This window comes from Onychomys torridus, chromosome 1, assembly GCF_903995425.1.
Source record: "Onychomys torridus chromosome 1, mOncTor1.1, whole genome shotgun sequence".
In the NCBI taxonomy this organism is placed as follows: domain Eukaryota; kingdom Metazoa; phylum Chordata; class Mammalia; order Rodentia; family Cricetidae; genus Onychomys; species Onychomys torridus.
The window spans coordinates 163,492,448-163,508,813 of NC_050443.1; the positions used below are offsets into that span (position 1 = coordinate 163,492,448).

The 16,366-nt window shown below is 42.0% G+C and overlaps 1 protein-coding gene across 3 annotated transcripts in view; it reads left to right on the forward strand.

Annotated features, from left to right (window-relative positions):
* Window positions 1-13,806, forward strand: part of Slf2 (SMC5-SMC6 complex localization factor 2) — a 53,080-nt gene extending 39,274 nt beyond the window's left edge. For all 3 annotated transcript variants that reach the window (XM_036170415.1, XM_036170424.1, XM_036170433.1), the window contains 5 exons: window positions 913-1,044; window positions 1,392-1,469; window positions 5,027-5,113; window positions 10,318-10,386; window positions 12,023-13,806. In XM_036170415.1, the coding sequence (XP_036026308.1) occupies window positions 913-1,044; window positions 1,392-1,469; window positions 5,027-5,113; window positions 10,318-10,386; window positions 12,023-12,058 (402 nt within the window). In that variant the 3' untranslated portion in view covers window positions 12,059-13,806. The remainder of the gene's footprint in view (window positions 1-912; window positions 1,045-1,391; window positions 1,470-5,026; window positions 5,114-10,317; window positions 10,387-12,022) is intronic.
* Window positions 13,807-16,366: the final 2,560 nt, after the last annotated feature.

The following is a 16,366-nucleotide window of genomic DNA, read 5'->3' on the forward strand; positions in this document are numbered from 1 at the left end:
ATGCTCCCTGCCATGGTAACAATGAACTAAACCACCCAATTAAATTTTTTCCTTATAAGAGTTGCTGTGGTTATGATGTCTCTTCACAGCAATAGAAACCTTAATTAAGATAAGGGCTGACCTTAATTGGATTTAAAAATTCACAGAACTTTGTCTTGGGTGTCCCTGTATTGTTCTTGTTTGAATTGCAGTTCACTATGAGTTATTAGGATATGTCCTAGGAATAAATAAAAAATGAGACTGTACTCTGGAAGACATAATCTAGTAGTATAAACCATTAAATATAAGAGCAATATTAGAATATACACAAGATAACTATGCATATTATCTGACAGAACTGACTGCCACCCTAGTCGGGTGGAAGTGGATTTGATTGCAGATTCGTGGGCACCATTCCTGAGCCACTAAGATAATTAAAAGTCCTCAGTCCATTCAGCAATATTTATAGCCATCAAGGGATCCAGGATAGGATTTCTGCTTTTAGCCTCCTGATGTTTGTCTTCCCTGTCGTCTTTTTCTTACATCTATAGAAAAGAGAACTGCATGAATAATTAACCATCAGGCTGACTACTTGGTGTCAGCCAGACCTGCCGCTCTGATAGCCCAGTCAGCCTTGAAGTCCCAGTGATCTTCCTGCTTCCACATCAAGTGTTGGGATTGCAACCATGAGCCACCACATTGGATAGATAGTGCTTCTTTTTTAGAATTCAGTGACCTCTGTTATAATATCTTTGATCTTGTTCTAAGCATTTAACCTAAATTACAAATACTAAATCTTAACATAAAACACCTTTTGAAGTAAACAGAAAATGGGTTTCAGAATTATCAAGCCAGGAAAAGGAGGCCGTGTGACTGGAATTAGCTCAAGAAAGAGCACTGCACTAGAATTGACCAAATCTCTCTTCCCGATAGATCTCAGTCCTACATCGCTATCTAGTGCAGATGAAGCCTTCTGATTTGTTGAAGAAAATGGTCTTGAAGAAAAGGGCTGAACAACCAAATGAAACTATTGATGACAGTCTTCATTTAGAACTTGAAAAGCAGGTATCCAGAGCCAGAGAATGCACTGGGCATACAGTCAACGACGTTTTAGAGTTTATTGCTGTCGGAAAATTCTTCAGAGTAGAGCAGAAAGTTGGGGTGAAAGGGCAGTTGTTGGTAATTTAATGTGTTCTGTTGTGGCGCTGTACTGTGTACAGCAGTAGTAAGGTGGTAAACGGAAGCACTTAATTCAGAAGTCAGAAAGTCTGGTGGAAGTCTGAAGGGAGCTTTTCCTTCCTCACCAAGTTAGTTAAATCCTGGCTTTCCTGGGCAGACTTGCTAATCAGTAGCCTGGGGTAGTATTTATATAGCTTTTTCATGAGTAGTAATTTTCTTTGTCTCTCTAACAGGCATATTACCTGACCTACGTTCTCCTTCATTTAGTTGGGGAAGTTAGTTGTTCTCATTCTTTTTCTTCTGGACAACGGGTAGGTAATGAATGTTCAGTGTTGTTATAAATAGGTGTTTCCGTTGGTGAAATGAATGAGCATGTGTGTGTTAGAAGAAAACTTGAAAGTTGACTGGTTTTGCTACAGAAATCCGGGAGTCATAGTAACCTGCAACCATATCCTAGTGACGAGATTTCTTTCTCAAGAGTGGTTTGCTGGAGTAGAGCTTAGTGACCATAACCTGACAATAGTAGAATATACTCACAGGACACCAGAGTCACCAAAGGACTAGCTTTCTTCCTTTGAACTTCCACTCACTTTTGTTTTCCTTTAGAAAAACTAAAATGCCTTTAAAAATGGTTATTTAGTGGAATCTGGGAGATGGCTTAGTGGTATAAAGGTCCTGGTTGCAAGGTTTGACAACCTAAGTTCATTCTCCAGGCCCCACAGGATGGAAAGAGAGAGCCAACTTACAAATTCTCTGCCACATGTACACACACAAAATTAAAATTTTTAATGTTACTTAGAAATGTTTGCCTTCCTCGGTAAATTAAACTACTGTTCTGCTTCACATGTACATTTCTGAATTCTTTCTCCATACTAAGAATTTCATTTTGGGGCTGGAGAGATGGCTCATTGGTCAAGAGCACTGGCTGCTCTATCAGAGGTCCTGAGTGTAATTCCCAGCACCCACATGGTGGCTCACAACCATCTCTATTGGGATCTGATGCCCTCTTCTGGTATAAAGGCATACATGCACTCACATACATTAAATCCCCCTCCTCCCCCAGTTGAGGACCAAACCCAGGGCCTTGGGCAAGCGCTCTACCACTGAGCTAAATCCCCAACCCTTTTTTTTTTTTTTTTTTTAAGAATTTCATTTATGTGGTTTGGTTTGGGGTCAAGATCATGATGGGGAAACCCACAGAGACAGCTGACCGGTGCCAGTTGGAGCTCACTGACTCTGGACTGACAGCTCGGGAACCTGCATGGGACCGAACTAGGCCCGCTGAATGTGGGTGACAATTGTGTGGCTTGATCTGTTTGTGGGGTCCCTGGCCAAAGGACCAGGACTTATCCTGGGTGCATGAACTGGCTTTTTGGAGCCCATTCCCTGTGGTGGGATACCTTGCTCAGCCTTGATACAATGGGGAAGGGCTGGGCTCTTCTTCAACTTGGTGTGCCAGACTTTGTTGACTACCATGGGAGGCCTTACCCACTCTGAGGAGTGGATGGGGGTAGAGTGGGAGGGAGGTGAGGAGGCGGGAGAAGGGGAGGGAGGGGGAACTGGGGTTGGTGTGTAAAATGAAAAAAAATTTAATATATAAATATATTTTTAAAAAATTAATTTCATTTATGTGGTTTGGTTTTGTTTTTCAAGACAGGGTTTCTCTGTGTAGCCCTGGCTGTACTGAAACTAGCTCTGCCTGTACCGAGCTGTCCTCAAACTCAAAGAGGTCCGCCTGACTCTGCCTCCCAGGCCTTGGGATTAAAGGAAATCTGATATATGTGATCCCTGAAGGGGTCTTGACTCACAGCTTGAAAACCACTGCTATATAGTGAGAGCTTGTCTCAAAAGTAGGAAAAACAAAAAAACCCACACCAAGCCTTAATGCTGATCTTTAATCCCAGCAGAGTTAGGCAAATTCTGTGAGTTTGAGGCCCGCCATCATGAGTTCTAAGCCAGTCAAGGCTATATAATGAGACCCTACCTCAAAAAAATGCCAGACGGTGGCAGTGCACGCCTTTAATCTCAGTACTCAGGAAGCGAAGGCAGGCAGAGCTCTGAGTTCAAGGCCAACTTGGTCTACAGAGTTTCAGGATAACCAAGGCTATGCAGAGAAACCCTGTCTCAAAAAACTGGGGGAAAAACAAAAAATGGAAAAAAGCCCAAGTGGTACAGGCCTGTAATCCCATCTGCTCAGGAGGCGGAGGCAGGTAATCACAAATCCAAGGTCAACCTGGACATCTTAGTGAAGAGAAGGCTGGGAATGTAGCTCAGCGGTAAAGCTTTTTCTATCTTGTTGGAGACACCATATTCAGTCTTAGGTATTGGTGGGAGAGAGGAGATTAGGCCAGATGTTCGGGCTCTTCCTGGCTGCTCTGGAGAATAGGTTAAGAGGATTGCTTGCGCCCAAGATTTCAGGGCCAGCCTGAATAATATAGCCAGACTACCTCTCAGAAAACTAGAAAAGAATGCAGTTAAAAATCATGGGGGGGGCGGGAATCAGAGGCAGACAGATCTTTGTGAGTTCGAGGCCAGCCTGGTCTACAGAGTGAGATCCAGGAAAGGCGCAAAAAACCCTGTCTTGGAAAACTTAAAAAAAAAATCATGGAAAAGACTGGCAAGGTCAAGCACAAGGCCCTGGGTTCAGTCTTCAGCTCCAGAAGGAAAAAAAAAAAAAAAAGACTGGAAAGGTGTTTAGCAGGTAAAATGTTTCCTAAGCAAGCCTAATAACCTGAGTACACTCCCATTCCATATAAAAGGAGGAGAGAATCAGCTCTACAGAGTTATCTTCTGACCTCCACACATGCACGGTGGCATGTGTACACCTATGCAGACACGTATACTTACATAATAATAAAAGTTTTATTTTCATGTAGGTGTATGTGCCTTCATGTAGGTGTGCACACATAAGTGCAGGTGCCCTTGGAGGCCAAAAACCTAGGATCCCTTGGAGCTACAGTTAACAAATAGCTGTGAGATGCCTAATGTGGATACTAGGAACCAAAATCTACTGAGCCATCTCTCCAAACCCAATAAAGGACAGGGAGGCAGGTATTTTTCTTTTTTTTTTTAAAGAGCCAAGAGTAATGTCACAATACCAGTACCCTGCACTCAGAAGATGGAGAAAGTATTGGGAAAAGTATTGAATTGTGTGCACATGAACATGCCAAAGCCTACATGGCAGTCAGGGTTCCTTCTACCCTGTGGGTGCTGAGGGCTGGACTCAGGTCAGGCCTGGCAGCAAGGACTTGACCCACCGTGTGATTCTGTGTGTGTGTGTGTGTGTGTGTGTGTGTGTGTATGTATGTATGTATGTATGTATGTTTGTTTGTTTTAATTTTACATATCAGCCATGGGTTCCCCTGTCCTCCCCGCTCCTGCCCCCCCCCCCCCCCCCCCCCCAGCCCCTCCCCTCCATTCCCATCTGCTCCAGGGCCAAGACTCCCCTGGGGATTTAGCTTAACCTGGTAGATTCAGTACAGGCAGGTCCAGTCCCCTCCTTCCAGGCTGAGCAAGAGGCTAGAGCCTTATATAGTCACTGTGTGATTCTAACAGGCCTGGTTGGTTTGTTTTTGTTTTTCCCAAGAGAAAGGATCTCGTTTTGTCATGATGATCTTCAGCTGGTCCTCCTGCCTCAGTCTACCTAATAGGTAGAACTATTAAGCATTTGCCCTGCCACACCTAGTTCTTGTGTATATCTTTTCTAATTAACTAACAATGAGTCATAATCATGTTCTTATGGAAGTCAACACCTCTCACTGGTGGGATCAAGTACGTTTTAAGTGATTCCGTTTTTTTAACTGTATAGTCTGTTATTTTGCAAGACTTCAGAATTGTTTTCATCTATTGCATTTGTTTGTTTACATAGAAACACTTCGTGCTGCTTTGTGGGGCTTTGGAAAAGCATGTTAAGTGTGATATTAGGGAAGACGCAAGGCTTTTCTACAGAACTAAAGTAAGTATATTATTTATGGCGGGTTTGGGGTATAAGCATGCGACATGGTGCACATGGGGATGCCTAAGGACAGTTAAGAATGTCAACCATTGCCTTACACCTTGTTTAAAACAGAGACTAGTTGTCCTTAGAGCTTCCAGTTGTTACAGATATGTATACCTGGCTTTGATTCTGGGGATTTGAACTCCAGTCCTCAGGCTTTCACAGCAACCACTTCACTCACTGAGTGCCCTGCTTCCTACTTTTATGCATTGTTGGCAGTGACACCTGTAATCCTGGCACCTGGGAGGTTAAGACAGGAAAACCCAGGTCCCAGGCTTTCTTGTGGAACAACACAGTGAGGCCCTGTTGGAAGAAAAAGAAAATGTAAGCAAGGGAAATACACAAGCCGCTCTTTGGGGGAAAAAAAGTACATAAGGGCTTGTGAGTATAGCTTAGTGGTAGTGTGCTTGAGGCCACTTCATTGGATCCTCAATATATGCAAGCATGTGCGCTCACATACATACATAAATATATTTCAAAGAACATAAAGAGGACTTTTTTAAATGAAGACATTTTAATTATATAGCCCAGGCTTACCTCAAGCTCTTTTTGGTTTGCTGAAGCAGGATCTTACTATGTAGCCCTGGCTGGGCTGGACCTCATTGTGTAGACCAGGCTGTCCATTCACACAGATTCACCTGTCTTTGCCTTCCAAGTGCTAATCACAAGCATCCACTACTGTGCCTGGCTTTCTTCAAACTTTTGGGGGGTTTTACATTCATTTATTTGTTGGTTGGGGATAGGGGTGCACATAATCTAGTGTATGTGCAAGGTTTGGGATATATAGGTCACAGGAGAGCTTGTGGGAGTTGGTCCTTTCCTTCTACCATGTGGCTCCTGAGGACCAAACTCAGGGTGTTAGGCTTGGTGGTAAGTGTCTTCACCTACTAAACTATCTCACTAGCCAATAGCACAGTTTTCATCCTCCTGCCTCAGCCTCTCTAATACTTCGAATACTGGTGTTAATTACCACTCTGGGTTAGGACTTGGATAACAAATCAGCTTCTACTAAGTACTTTCCTTGCTAGGTTGAAAGTACAAGTAAAAAACACTCTTCAAGCAAATACATTTTTCACTTTACTCTTTGTTCTGAAATTCCTGACACCAAAAGAGAAAATGTCTTTCAGCATCTTTGGAGCTTTTTGTTTTTTTCCATTGTACAAATTAAAGCACAAGTGCCTGCTGCACACTAGTTTGGATCCCCAGCACCCGTGTAAATGGGAGTGGTAGCACACATCTATAACCTTACTAATGAGGGAAGCAGGGAGTGGGGCAGCAGAGACAAGTGGATCCCAGTGCTCACTGGTCAGCCATCTGATTAGTCTGTGAACTCTGGGTTCAGTGAGTGACCTTGTCTCAAAAAATAAGGTTGGTGATGGAGGAAGACACTGTCCTCCACACACAAAAAACCTTATGTTTTAAAAGATGGAGATATTGTTTAAATGTATAGGTATATATAATTACAAAGCAATGGTATGAATTCCATGACGGTGGAAAAGTCGTATTTATAGAGGAGAATAGACTAGCTGCTCCCCATGATGCTCCCTGAACTCTGTTCTTGGAAGATTCCATTCTGAGTTCTCTATCACCTAACCCACAGTGTCTAATGAATTGATTCATCAGTAAGCTTACCAAGGTTCTTCTTGTATTGTTTTGTCTTTCCTAAAGTTTTTTTATACACAAAGACAGCAGAAAACCAAATTTATGAGAATGTACCAAAGAAGCAACTTTAATATTAATAGACTGACCTGAATTCCTCCTGAAACACACAAACAATACTTTTAGAAATATCTAAGCTTTTTTTTTTTTTTTTTCTTATAACTGACTTAGATTTTTGTTGTATGAAGTGGATTTCTTCTTGGCTTATGTCTGCATAGTGGATGATGGCTGTTTGGGGCTGTGTGTCTTTGTATCTTTACATAGGTCAGCTGCAGAAGCTGATTATTTGAACTGTTCTCATTGGGTGTGTGTGTTAGTCACTTTTTTTTTTCTTTTTTGGTTTTTTGAGACAGGGTTTTTCTGTGTAGTTTTGGTACCTGTCCTGGAACTTGCTCTGCAGACCAGGCTGGCCTCGGACTCACAGACATCCACCTGGCTCTGCCTCCCGTAAAGGCGTGCACCATCACCTGGGCTGTGTGTTAGTCACTTTAAAGTAAATATGAAAATGAGCAACTAATGAAATTGAGTCAGATTTCCAGATACATTAGGCAGTAGTAGTCCTTGGTCTCAGACACGAAGCCTTAGCCTCAGGAGTGTACTCTATAGAGTATGACTAGTTACTGACCTATCCATGTGAAGAGTACTCTGGAGTGTGACTAGTTACTGACCTATCCATATGAAGAGTACTCTGGAGTGTGACTAGTTACTGACCTATCTATGTGGCGCTTGTGACTGTTGCTGACAGACATCCTAAAAGGGGTCACTAAGATTAATGATTCTTTTTTTTTTCTTATTACATTTATTTCCTATTTGGGAGAGGAGTGTGTATACCACACTGCTCATGTGGGGGTTTGATAGAACTCAGGCCACCAGACTACATAGCAAGAACTTTTATCCATTCAGCCATTTCACTGACCTGGGTTTTGTTTCTTTTTCTTTTTTCTTTTTTAAATTGATTTTTAAGGTCAGTTTATTTATTATGTATACAGTATTCTGCTGCATGTATCCTGTGTCCTTGCAGGCCAGAAGAGGGCACCAGAACTCATTACAGGTGGCTGTGAGCCACCATGTGCTTGCTGGGAATTGAACTCAGGACCTCTGGAAGAGCTGCCAGTGCTCTTATCTGCTGAGCTGTCTCTCCAGCCCTGGGTTTTGTTTCTTAAAGCTGGCCCATCAAGTTTGTTACCAGAGCCTCTGTTAGAGGGTGAGCCAGTGTTCCATGTAAATTGCTTCAGGGGATGATATCATTGAAATAGGTTAGTAGTTTCACACTTCTCCAAACCTCTAGTGGAGAAGTCGTAGTTGTCATGAAGACAGTTTGCTAAACTTTACAGAGTGGGGGAAAGTGGAGATTTTAGTTCACTTTTTTGTTTGAGTCAGGGTCTCTGTGTAGCCCTAGCTGTCCTGGAACTCTCTTTGTAGACTAGGCTGGCCTTGTTGAACTCAGAGATCTGCATCTGCCTCTGCCTCCCGATGCCTGTTTCTTCCTGACTTAAGGCCAGGATGGTGGATCACTTCTTTAATCCTAGCACTCAGGAGATAGAGATAAGCAGATCTCAGTGAGTTCAAGGACAGCCTGGTCTATATAACCAGCTCTTGGCCACCAGAGCTACATAGTTAAAATATGTCTCCCCATAAAAAACTGCTGACTTGTTTAAATATTTGTATTCTAGGTGTAGTGGAGCATGCCTGTAATTCCAGCACTTGGTAGGTAGAGGCAGGAACAACAGAAAAACCAAAGTCAGCTACAGCTACGTGAGGGGTTTGAGGCCAGCCTGAAATACATGAAACCCTACTGCAACAGAAAGGGGGGGGGCTCTCAAGCAATAAAAGTCTAAGAGAATCAAGAGTGGTAAATGGGTCTTTGTTCATTTGTTAGTGTGAAGCACAGTGGGGAGCTTCACTTTGTGGAGACTTTGAGTTTGGCAGGCTGGCTAAGTCTGTTTACAGCAGGTACCAGAGGTTTGTGTAGCATTTACAAAGGGAGTGGCAGCGAGTTGGGATCTTGTGATTCTGTGCAAAGAGCAAGTGACACTTTAAAAAATGTTTAGGCTTGTGTAATTTTATGTGTGAGTGTTTTCCTTGAATGTGTGCCTGTGTACCCTCAGTGATCAGAAGAGGGCATTGAATTCCCTGAATCTGGGTTTATAAATGGTTGTGAGCTGCCATGTAGGTTCTGTGACTCAAACCTGGGTCCTCTGCAAGAGCAACAAGTGCTCTTAACTACTGAGCCACCTCCTGAGTTTTTTGTTGTCTTTCTGTTGAGCCTTTTAAAAGTAAAACATGGTAAATCTGGGAATGGCCAATGCATTGGGCCCTATAAAATGGTATACTCTTCAGCTTCCCTGGCTGGGTGTTCAGAAGCCAGAGAGGAGAAAGTAGAAATTACTTTGAAGGCAGAATTGTGGTTCTCTGGACTGTCTTTAGTAACAGGAAATCGGGCATGGTGATGCATTGTTGTAATCTCTGTACTTGGCAGAGGCAGGAAAATTGCATTAAATTTAGGGTTATCCAGGGCTAAATTGGGCAACTGTCTCAGAGTAATAATTTTTAAAAAGGAAATTAAAACTGGAGAGATGGCTTGGTGGATAAGAGAACAGACTGCTCTTCCAGAGGACCCAGATTGGATTTGCAGCACCCACATGGCAGCTTACACTGTCTGTATATAATAACTCCAGTTCCAGGGGATCTGAAGCCCTCTTCTGGCTTTGATGGGCAATGAACATATATACAAATGTAGGCAGAACACCCATACACGTAAAATAAAATCAAAGAAATTAAGACTGGGTGTTGTGGCTCACACCTAATCCCAGTACTCAGGAAGTAGGGGCAGGTGGATCTCTGTGAGTTTGAGGCCAGCCTGGTCTACATAGGGAGTTCCAGACAGCCAGGATTATATATAGAGACCCTGTGTCAAAAAACAAACAAGAAAATTAAGTCATAATCATTTGACATTTTAGATGTGAAAAAAATAAATTATGAGCCAGGTGTTGGTGGCACACGCCTTTAATCCCAGCACTCGGGAGCCAGGAGGATCTCTATTGAGGTCTACAGAACGAGTTCCAGGAAAGGTGCAAAGCTACACAGAGGAACCCTGTCCTGAAAAAGCATAAATAAATGAATGAATGAATGAACAAATAAATAAATAAATAAATAATGGTAATGAAAGAAAACGAGCATGTCATTTGATAGCTTCCCCAAAAGATAAGTAGCCTTTTCATGACAGCAATCAAATAGAATTGTTGGGGCCTGTGATAGCTATGGAATAGATTTGACTTTTATACTTCTTTTTGTTGTTATTGTTTGTTTTGGTTTTTTGAAGCAGGATCTCACACTATAGCTCAAACTGGCCTTGGACTTTGAGCTGTCCTCCTGAGGGCTGGGAGTGCAGCCATGCACCTCCATAGCAGCAACTGTGAGATGCTTTCTTTCCGATGTTAATTTGAGTTTAAGTGAGTATACTCTGATCTGATAATCTTTTCCTCTTTTTGTTATTTTTTAAGGTGAAAGACTTGGTTGCCAGAATACATGGAAAATGGCAGGAAATAATCCAGAACTGTCGGCCTACTCAGGTGTTGTTTTCTTTATTATGAACACTGCATGATGTATGGTTTGTGTCTAGTTTTTAGGGTTTGTTTGCACCCATTTAAAAGTGTCAGATTGCATCAAATGGAGGTTATTTCATGAGTACATCTAACAGTTCTGTTAAGATAAAATACATGTTGTCCATTTCACCACTTAGTCTGTGGGGACTAGTGTAGCCACAGAATCAAGCAGACCATCTCCACACTTGGACTTTGGCGGTCCCTCCTGTTCCTCCACCACCTTCATGCCTCTCTTTACTTCCCTTAAGCCCTAGGCAGATGCCTATCTGCTTTCTGTCAAGATTTTCCTCTTCTAGATTACTACACATGAACACACCATGTGGTCTTTATGGCCAGCTTCTTTTACCTAATAATGATAAAGAAATCCATGTTGTAATATGTATATCCTTTCTACTGCTAAATGATATTTGACTGTATGGATATATGACATTTATTTATCCAATTAACAAGAAGAGCAAGAGTTGTTTCTACTTTCTGACTATTAAGAATAATATTTCTCCGGGCGGTGGTGGCCTGTGCCTTTAATCCCAGAACTCAGGAGGCAGAGGCAGGTGAATTTCTGTGAGTTCAAGGCCAGCCTGGACTACAGAGCTAGTTCCAGGACAGCCAAGACTACACAGAGAAACTTTGTCTCAAAAAAATCAAAAATAAAATAAGTATTTCCATGAACATTTATATACAAGTTTTTGAGTAAATATGTGTTCAAAGGAAAACATCTTGAGCGTATTCTTGGGTGGAATCTCTGTCTCATAGTATTTCAGTGTTGGTGTGGGGCTCAGGCTGCCCTTGAACTCTGTGAAGCTAAGGGTGACCTGGGCTTCTGACCTTCTTCCCTCTTCCTCCACTGCTAGGATTGCAGGTGCACACTGCCACCTCCAGTTCATTCTGAGCTGCTGACCAAATTTGGGGCCCTGTGCATGCTGGGAAGACTTCTACCAAATGCAATGTGTGGCTGTTGATTTTTGTTAATTATTATTTTGTTTTGGGGGGGGGGTGTTTTATCTTCATGTATGTCTATGTACCACTTGCATGCTGGATAACCTTGGAAGCTAGAAAGTATCAGATCTCCTGGGACTGGAGTTACACAGTTGTGAGCTGCTGTTTGGGTGCTGAGAATCAAATCCAGGTCCTCCTCTGGAAGAGTGGTCAGTGTGTTAACCACTGAGACATCTCTCCAGTTCCCTCAATAAAATGTTAAGGCTCTCTGCCAATGTGGCATTAATAGAAAAACTTTATAATCAGTTTAACACATTAATCTCTTTAAATATGTCCCTTTGTGAGTGTGCCCATGAGAAAAATGGCCTGTTTTTGTATTATGCCTTTTCATTGCCAGAGCACAAAATGGAAAGGTTATAGAATCATAAGAAATTTTCAGCTGGGCATGGTGGCTTCGTGCCTTTAGTCCCAACACTTGAAAGGCAGAAGCTGGCAGATCTCTGAAATTGAAGGCCGGCCAGAGCTAAGAGTAAGACCTTGTCTCAAAACAAGAAAGATGTTTTCAGAGACATTGTTTTTCTGCTTTCATTAATCAAAGACTACTGTCCAATGATTAAAAGGATTAATTCATAATCTAATTAAGTTTTTCCTTTTCCCCCTTCTCCAGGGGCAGCTTCATGACTTCTGGGTGCCAGATTCTTAACAGGAGTTACAGCACCAGAAATACAAAGCAAGAAGGGCCTTTCTAAGAGGGTTACTGTGGATCCAGCAGATGCTAAGGAACACAGCCGTGTACCACTCGAATGTGCAGTGAGGGGCTGGTGATGAAGACTTTGCCGTTTCTGAAGCAGATATGAAATGCCATCTGCAGCTGACCTTAGAGGAAAGAAAGGGGCTTCTAAAAGAAGGGTAGGGTAGACACAGCTGATAGAAGACCCCAGCCTGCCCTCCCCAGCACCTCTTGTTTCAGCCGTGATCTTGTTCGGTGGCTTCAGAGCACCTCAGTCATCACAGCAAATAAGAAGGAGAAGTGTGGACCAACTTGAGGAGTTGGACATTGAAACGAAGTCCAAGGTCCAGCTGGTTTTCATTTCCCTCTTGGTTATTTTAGGATACAAAGGGAAAGTCTAGAATAGAGTTCTATAATCAGAAGTGTGGGTCTCTTCTGTAACTCCCTAAATCAGACAGTTTCAGTCCATACATTGTCCCTTTACTATTCAAGACTATAAATCTGAGGTTTTTAAATCTATTTAAAGTCAAATAAGAAACAGACATACTGTCAGATTGCCCTTAGAGGAAGAGATGAAGCTACAAAGTAGTGGCTGTTTTTAAAATGCCAGAACATTCATAGGCAGTTTGTTTAGGATTTCTTGTAAATGCATATATTTTTAAAATACTGATTCAATCATAAAATCTTAGCTTAGCCAGAATTCTGGCCATTGGTAACTATATTACAGAAGTCTCTGTATAAAGGCTTAAAAATCTGGAAGTTTCCAAAAACCTTGTTTCCACGAGTATATAATTTATCAGAGACCTTGATGATGTTTATTTTGGGGACACTGTGTGTGTGTGTGTGTGTGTGTGTGTGTGTGTGTGTGTGTGTGTGTGTGTGTGTTTGCTCGAGCATTTGTATCTTGAAGTTGTTGCACTTGAAAACCACGGCTGCTCTAAATTCTTTTAAACACTGGAAAGCCATCCTTTAGTTTAGATGGTAGAGGGTTAGCAGAGGTGCACATGCTAGATTGAGCCCGAGGCCCTTTGAAACCTTTGGTAGTACCACTCTTGCTGACCGTTGTCTGTTTGGAGAGGGTTTGCTTCCTGAAAGGGATGCTGCTTCTTTGAAAATTGGCTGGAGTGGCTTGCTCCCTCCTGATTACACTAATATCTGAGTGGATCCAGGTGGGACGTGGAAGGGGAACAGGGCTCAATGTTTATGGTTTGAGAGGAGAAAATAAGTTCTGAGAGCTAACTTTCTACCTCTAAATTGAGGCTTAGGAATAAAAACCATTTTATCTTAAATTTATCATTTAAAATAACATTAGTAACTTTTGAGCTCATGTCAAGCATTGGGCAGTTAGAGATTTGATAGGGAAGACTAAACAAATCAAATTTACAAGAACTGAGGCTGACTGAGGCTCCAAGAGTCAGGCCAACAAAAGTTTTCTTCTGTGTTGAGTTTACCGGTAAGAATAGTATATTGATGCTACCTCTCAAGGGTATTATTACAAAATGCCACTGTGGTTACAGAGATAGATACAAAGAGTTATATTTGACAGAAGCTTGAAACTCTGGCATCTATCTGCCCAACAATGGGGGCTTTCACTCTGTAATTTAATACCTTGTAGATACATTATTTGTGTGTAATTTTATAAGTGTTCATATTTTTCTCATTTTGCATTGTGTAAAGTGTACAAAATCTCAAAGTATAAAATCTGCTTATATTGCTTGTAATTACAGTGTGTAAATATTTTCTATTGTGTACATTGACGGGGACAAGTGGGTTATTCAGGTTTTTAAGTGACCCTTTTATATTGCAGTTTCAACTGATAACCACCCATCAAATTTAAAACCACTTTGATACATTCTTATTTAGCAGTTCCAATAAGAGTAAAATCTCTATTTTCAATTGTCTTTCTCCATGAGAGAAAATACTTTATTCTCCCCTTTAAAATAAATGGCCAGACATCAGTTTAGGCCCTTGTATTTATGACTCTGGTAACAGTCTTCAGTCTCCGGGTCATAGTCCAGTCAGTATTTGCATTTGGGTTCTCATAGAAACTTTGTGATTCTATTTTAGCACAGTAGCTCATGATTTTTCTCCCAAATCAAGTATTTCCATCTCCTTCTGAGTCCCCGTGCTTTATCTCCCTCCCTCCGGCTTTGTTGCCCAGAAAATGGGATGGTAGAGAGGGAGAAAATGCTCCTTGCACAAAGACTGTCAGGCCACATTTAGGACTTGGCAAACAAAGCTTGCACTGAGTGGTGGTGTGTTTGGCAATCTTACTGTGCCAAAAATCACCTTGTCTAATTTTCTGGATGTGTATGTCAAACTTATTACCCTTACTGCAAGCTTAAAATTAAAGTACTTGTGTTTATGCTTTTGTGTGTAACTGTTTGCCTTTTCTAACCTGCTTTTCTTGTTATCTGAAAATACAGTTCTATAATAACGTTACGTGAAGAGGCTCCGTGCACAATCATCTGTGTAGCACTGAAGTCAGCATTTGTGCGTTTTTTGTCTTGTCTCCTCCTGATGGCAGTGGTGCCTTTGTCACCTTTTGGAAGGTTGACATTTTGTTTTTGTTTTGAGTGCAAGTAGTAGCTTGCTTTTGACTTCACAAAATATATATATATATCCCCAGTAAAAGATAGATAACATAGTGTGTTACCATCCGGGTTCTATTGAAGCATTTGCTTCCCCTCCCCCCCAGTCAAAATAGATGCAGTTGGTGGGGACTGGCCAGTAATAATGTGTGGAGTCTTTAAACCAAGGGTAATTTTTTACATTTAAAAATGACTCGTTGACAAGCAGCTGAGTTAAGTGAACTGACGTGGCTTGTCTCTCAGGAGGCAATAGGGTACACAAGTGGTGGGCATGCGAATCAGCACAGTCCCACCTCATCATCTGTGTGTCAGTTTCCCGGGGCATTGTGTCAGCCAGTTAATCTCCTAGCTCTTAGGCAGTAAATGCAATGTTTCCTCCTCATTTTCCCCTTTCTTTAAGATTTTATACTATGTCTTGTTTAAAGTCCTCTGAATGTATGTGTATGTGTTATTAAAACTTTTTTCTCAGTTGAAACGTGTCTGGTGGCGTTTGATTGAAGAGTGAAGATGAGGAAGGGTCTGGAATGGCCTGTCTTAAATGTATTTCTTCCTTTCTTTGGATTCTCCAGGGATTTTTTAGCTTAATGTCTCTTTCTCTGTGGAACACAAAGCCACAGCTGTCCGCAGTTCATGTTTACATCACCCAATTAATAACTTGCTGTATACTCTACAGTCAGGAATTTAATAATCTCATTCTTACCTCATTCTCCACATCCATTGGCTGCTGTTGAGTGCCTACATGTTAGGATTTGGTAGTGAGCAACACAAAACTCATGACTCTTGTCTGCTGATGTCTGAGGAAAACAGACAAAAGAAGAAAAAACACCCTTGACCTGGGTGTTGTGTTCTAGACCCCAGGGTCAAGAAAGGTGATTTTACAGTGCAGAAGGGTTGGGAGCCACCTGTGGCCTGACAGACAGCTACAGCCTGTGCTATGCCAGCTGTGTGAAAGCTGACACCGCAGAAGAGAAGCTTATGACCTCACAGAAGGTCTAGGCATTGTTGCCAGAGCCACAGTGTCTCAGCCGTGTGGTATTTCCTCCCTTATGGTAGACAAGGTGGAGAAGATGGATGGTGACAGCCCAGGTAGAAGCAGGTGTGGGCATAAATACTGGGGGGATGGGTCTGTAGTTTAAGGAAAAGACACAGACTTGGCCTCAGATCACCATACTGGCCATTGCCTGTGTTGGCAAGTACCTGAGTTTCTTCAACCTGTTAAGTAATTATTTCAGGTTTGTGAAGATTCAAACTCACCCTCTCTCAGTACAAAGCCTGGTGTGCAGCATGAACAGAACAGACCTTAGCTGCTGTCACTGAGCTGTGTATGAGATGGCTCTTGAAGAAAACAAAGGGTAGAGCATAGCATGTCTTTAGTCCCAGCACTCAGGAGGCAGAGGCAGGTGGATCTCTGAGTTTGAGGCCAGCCTGGTCTAGAGTGAGTTCCAGGAGAGCCAGGGCTGTGAGAAACCCTGTCTCAAGAAATTTGATGTCCTGGAGAAGATAGATAGTTCAGTAGCTAATGTGGCTGCTCTTCCAGAGGATCTGGGTTCAATTCCCATCACTTATTGTGGCTAACAATTGTAATTCCTATGCCCACTTCTAACCTTTTCAGGCACTAGGCATAAACTTAATGCCCAGTTAAACATGTAGGGAAAAACACCCATGCACATAAAATATTAACTAATTAGTT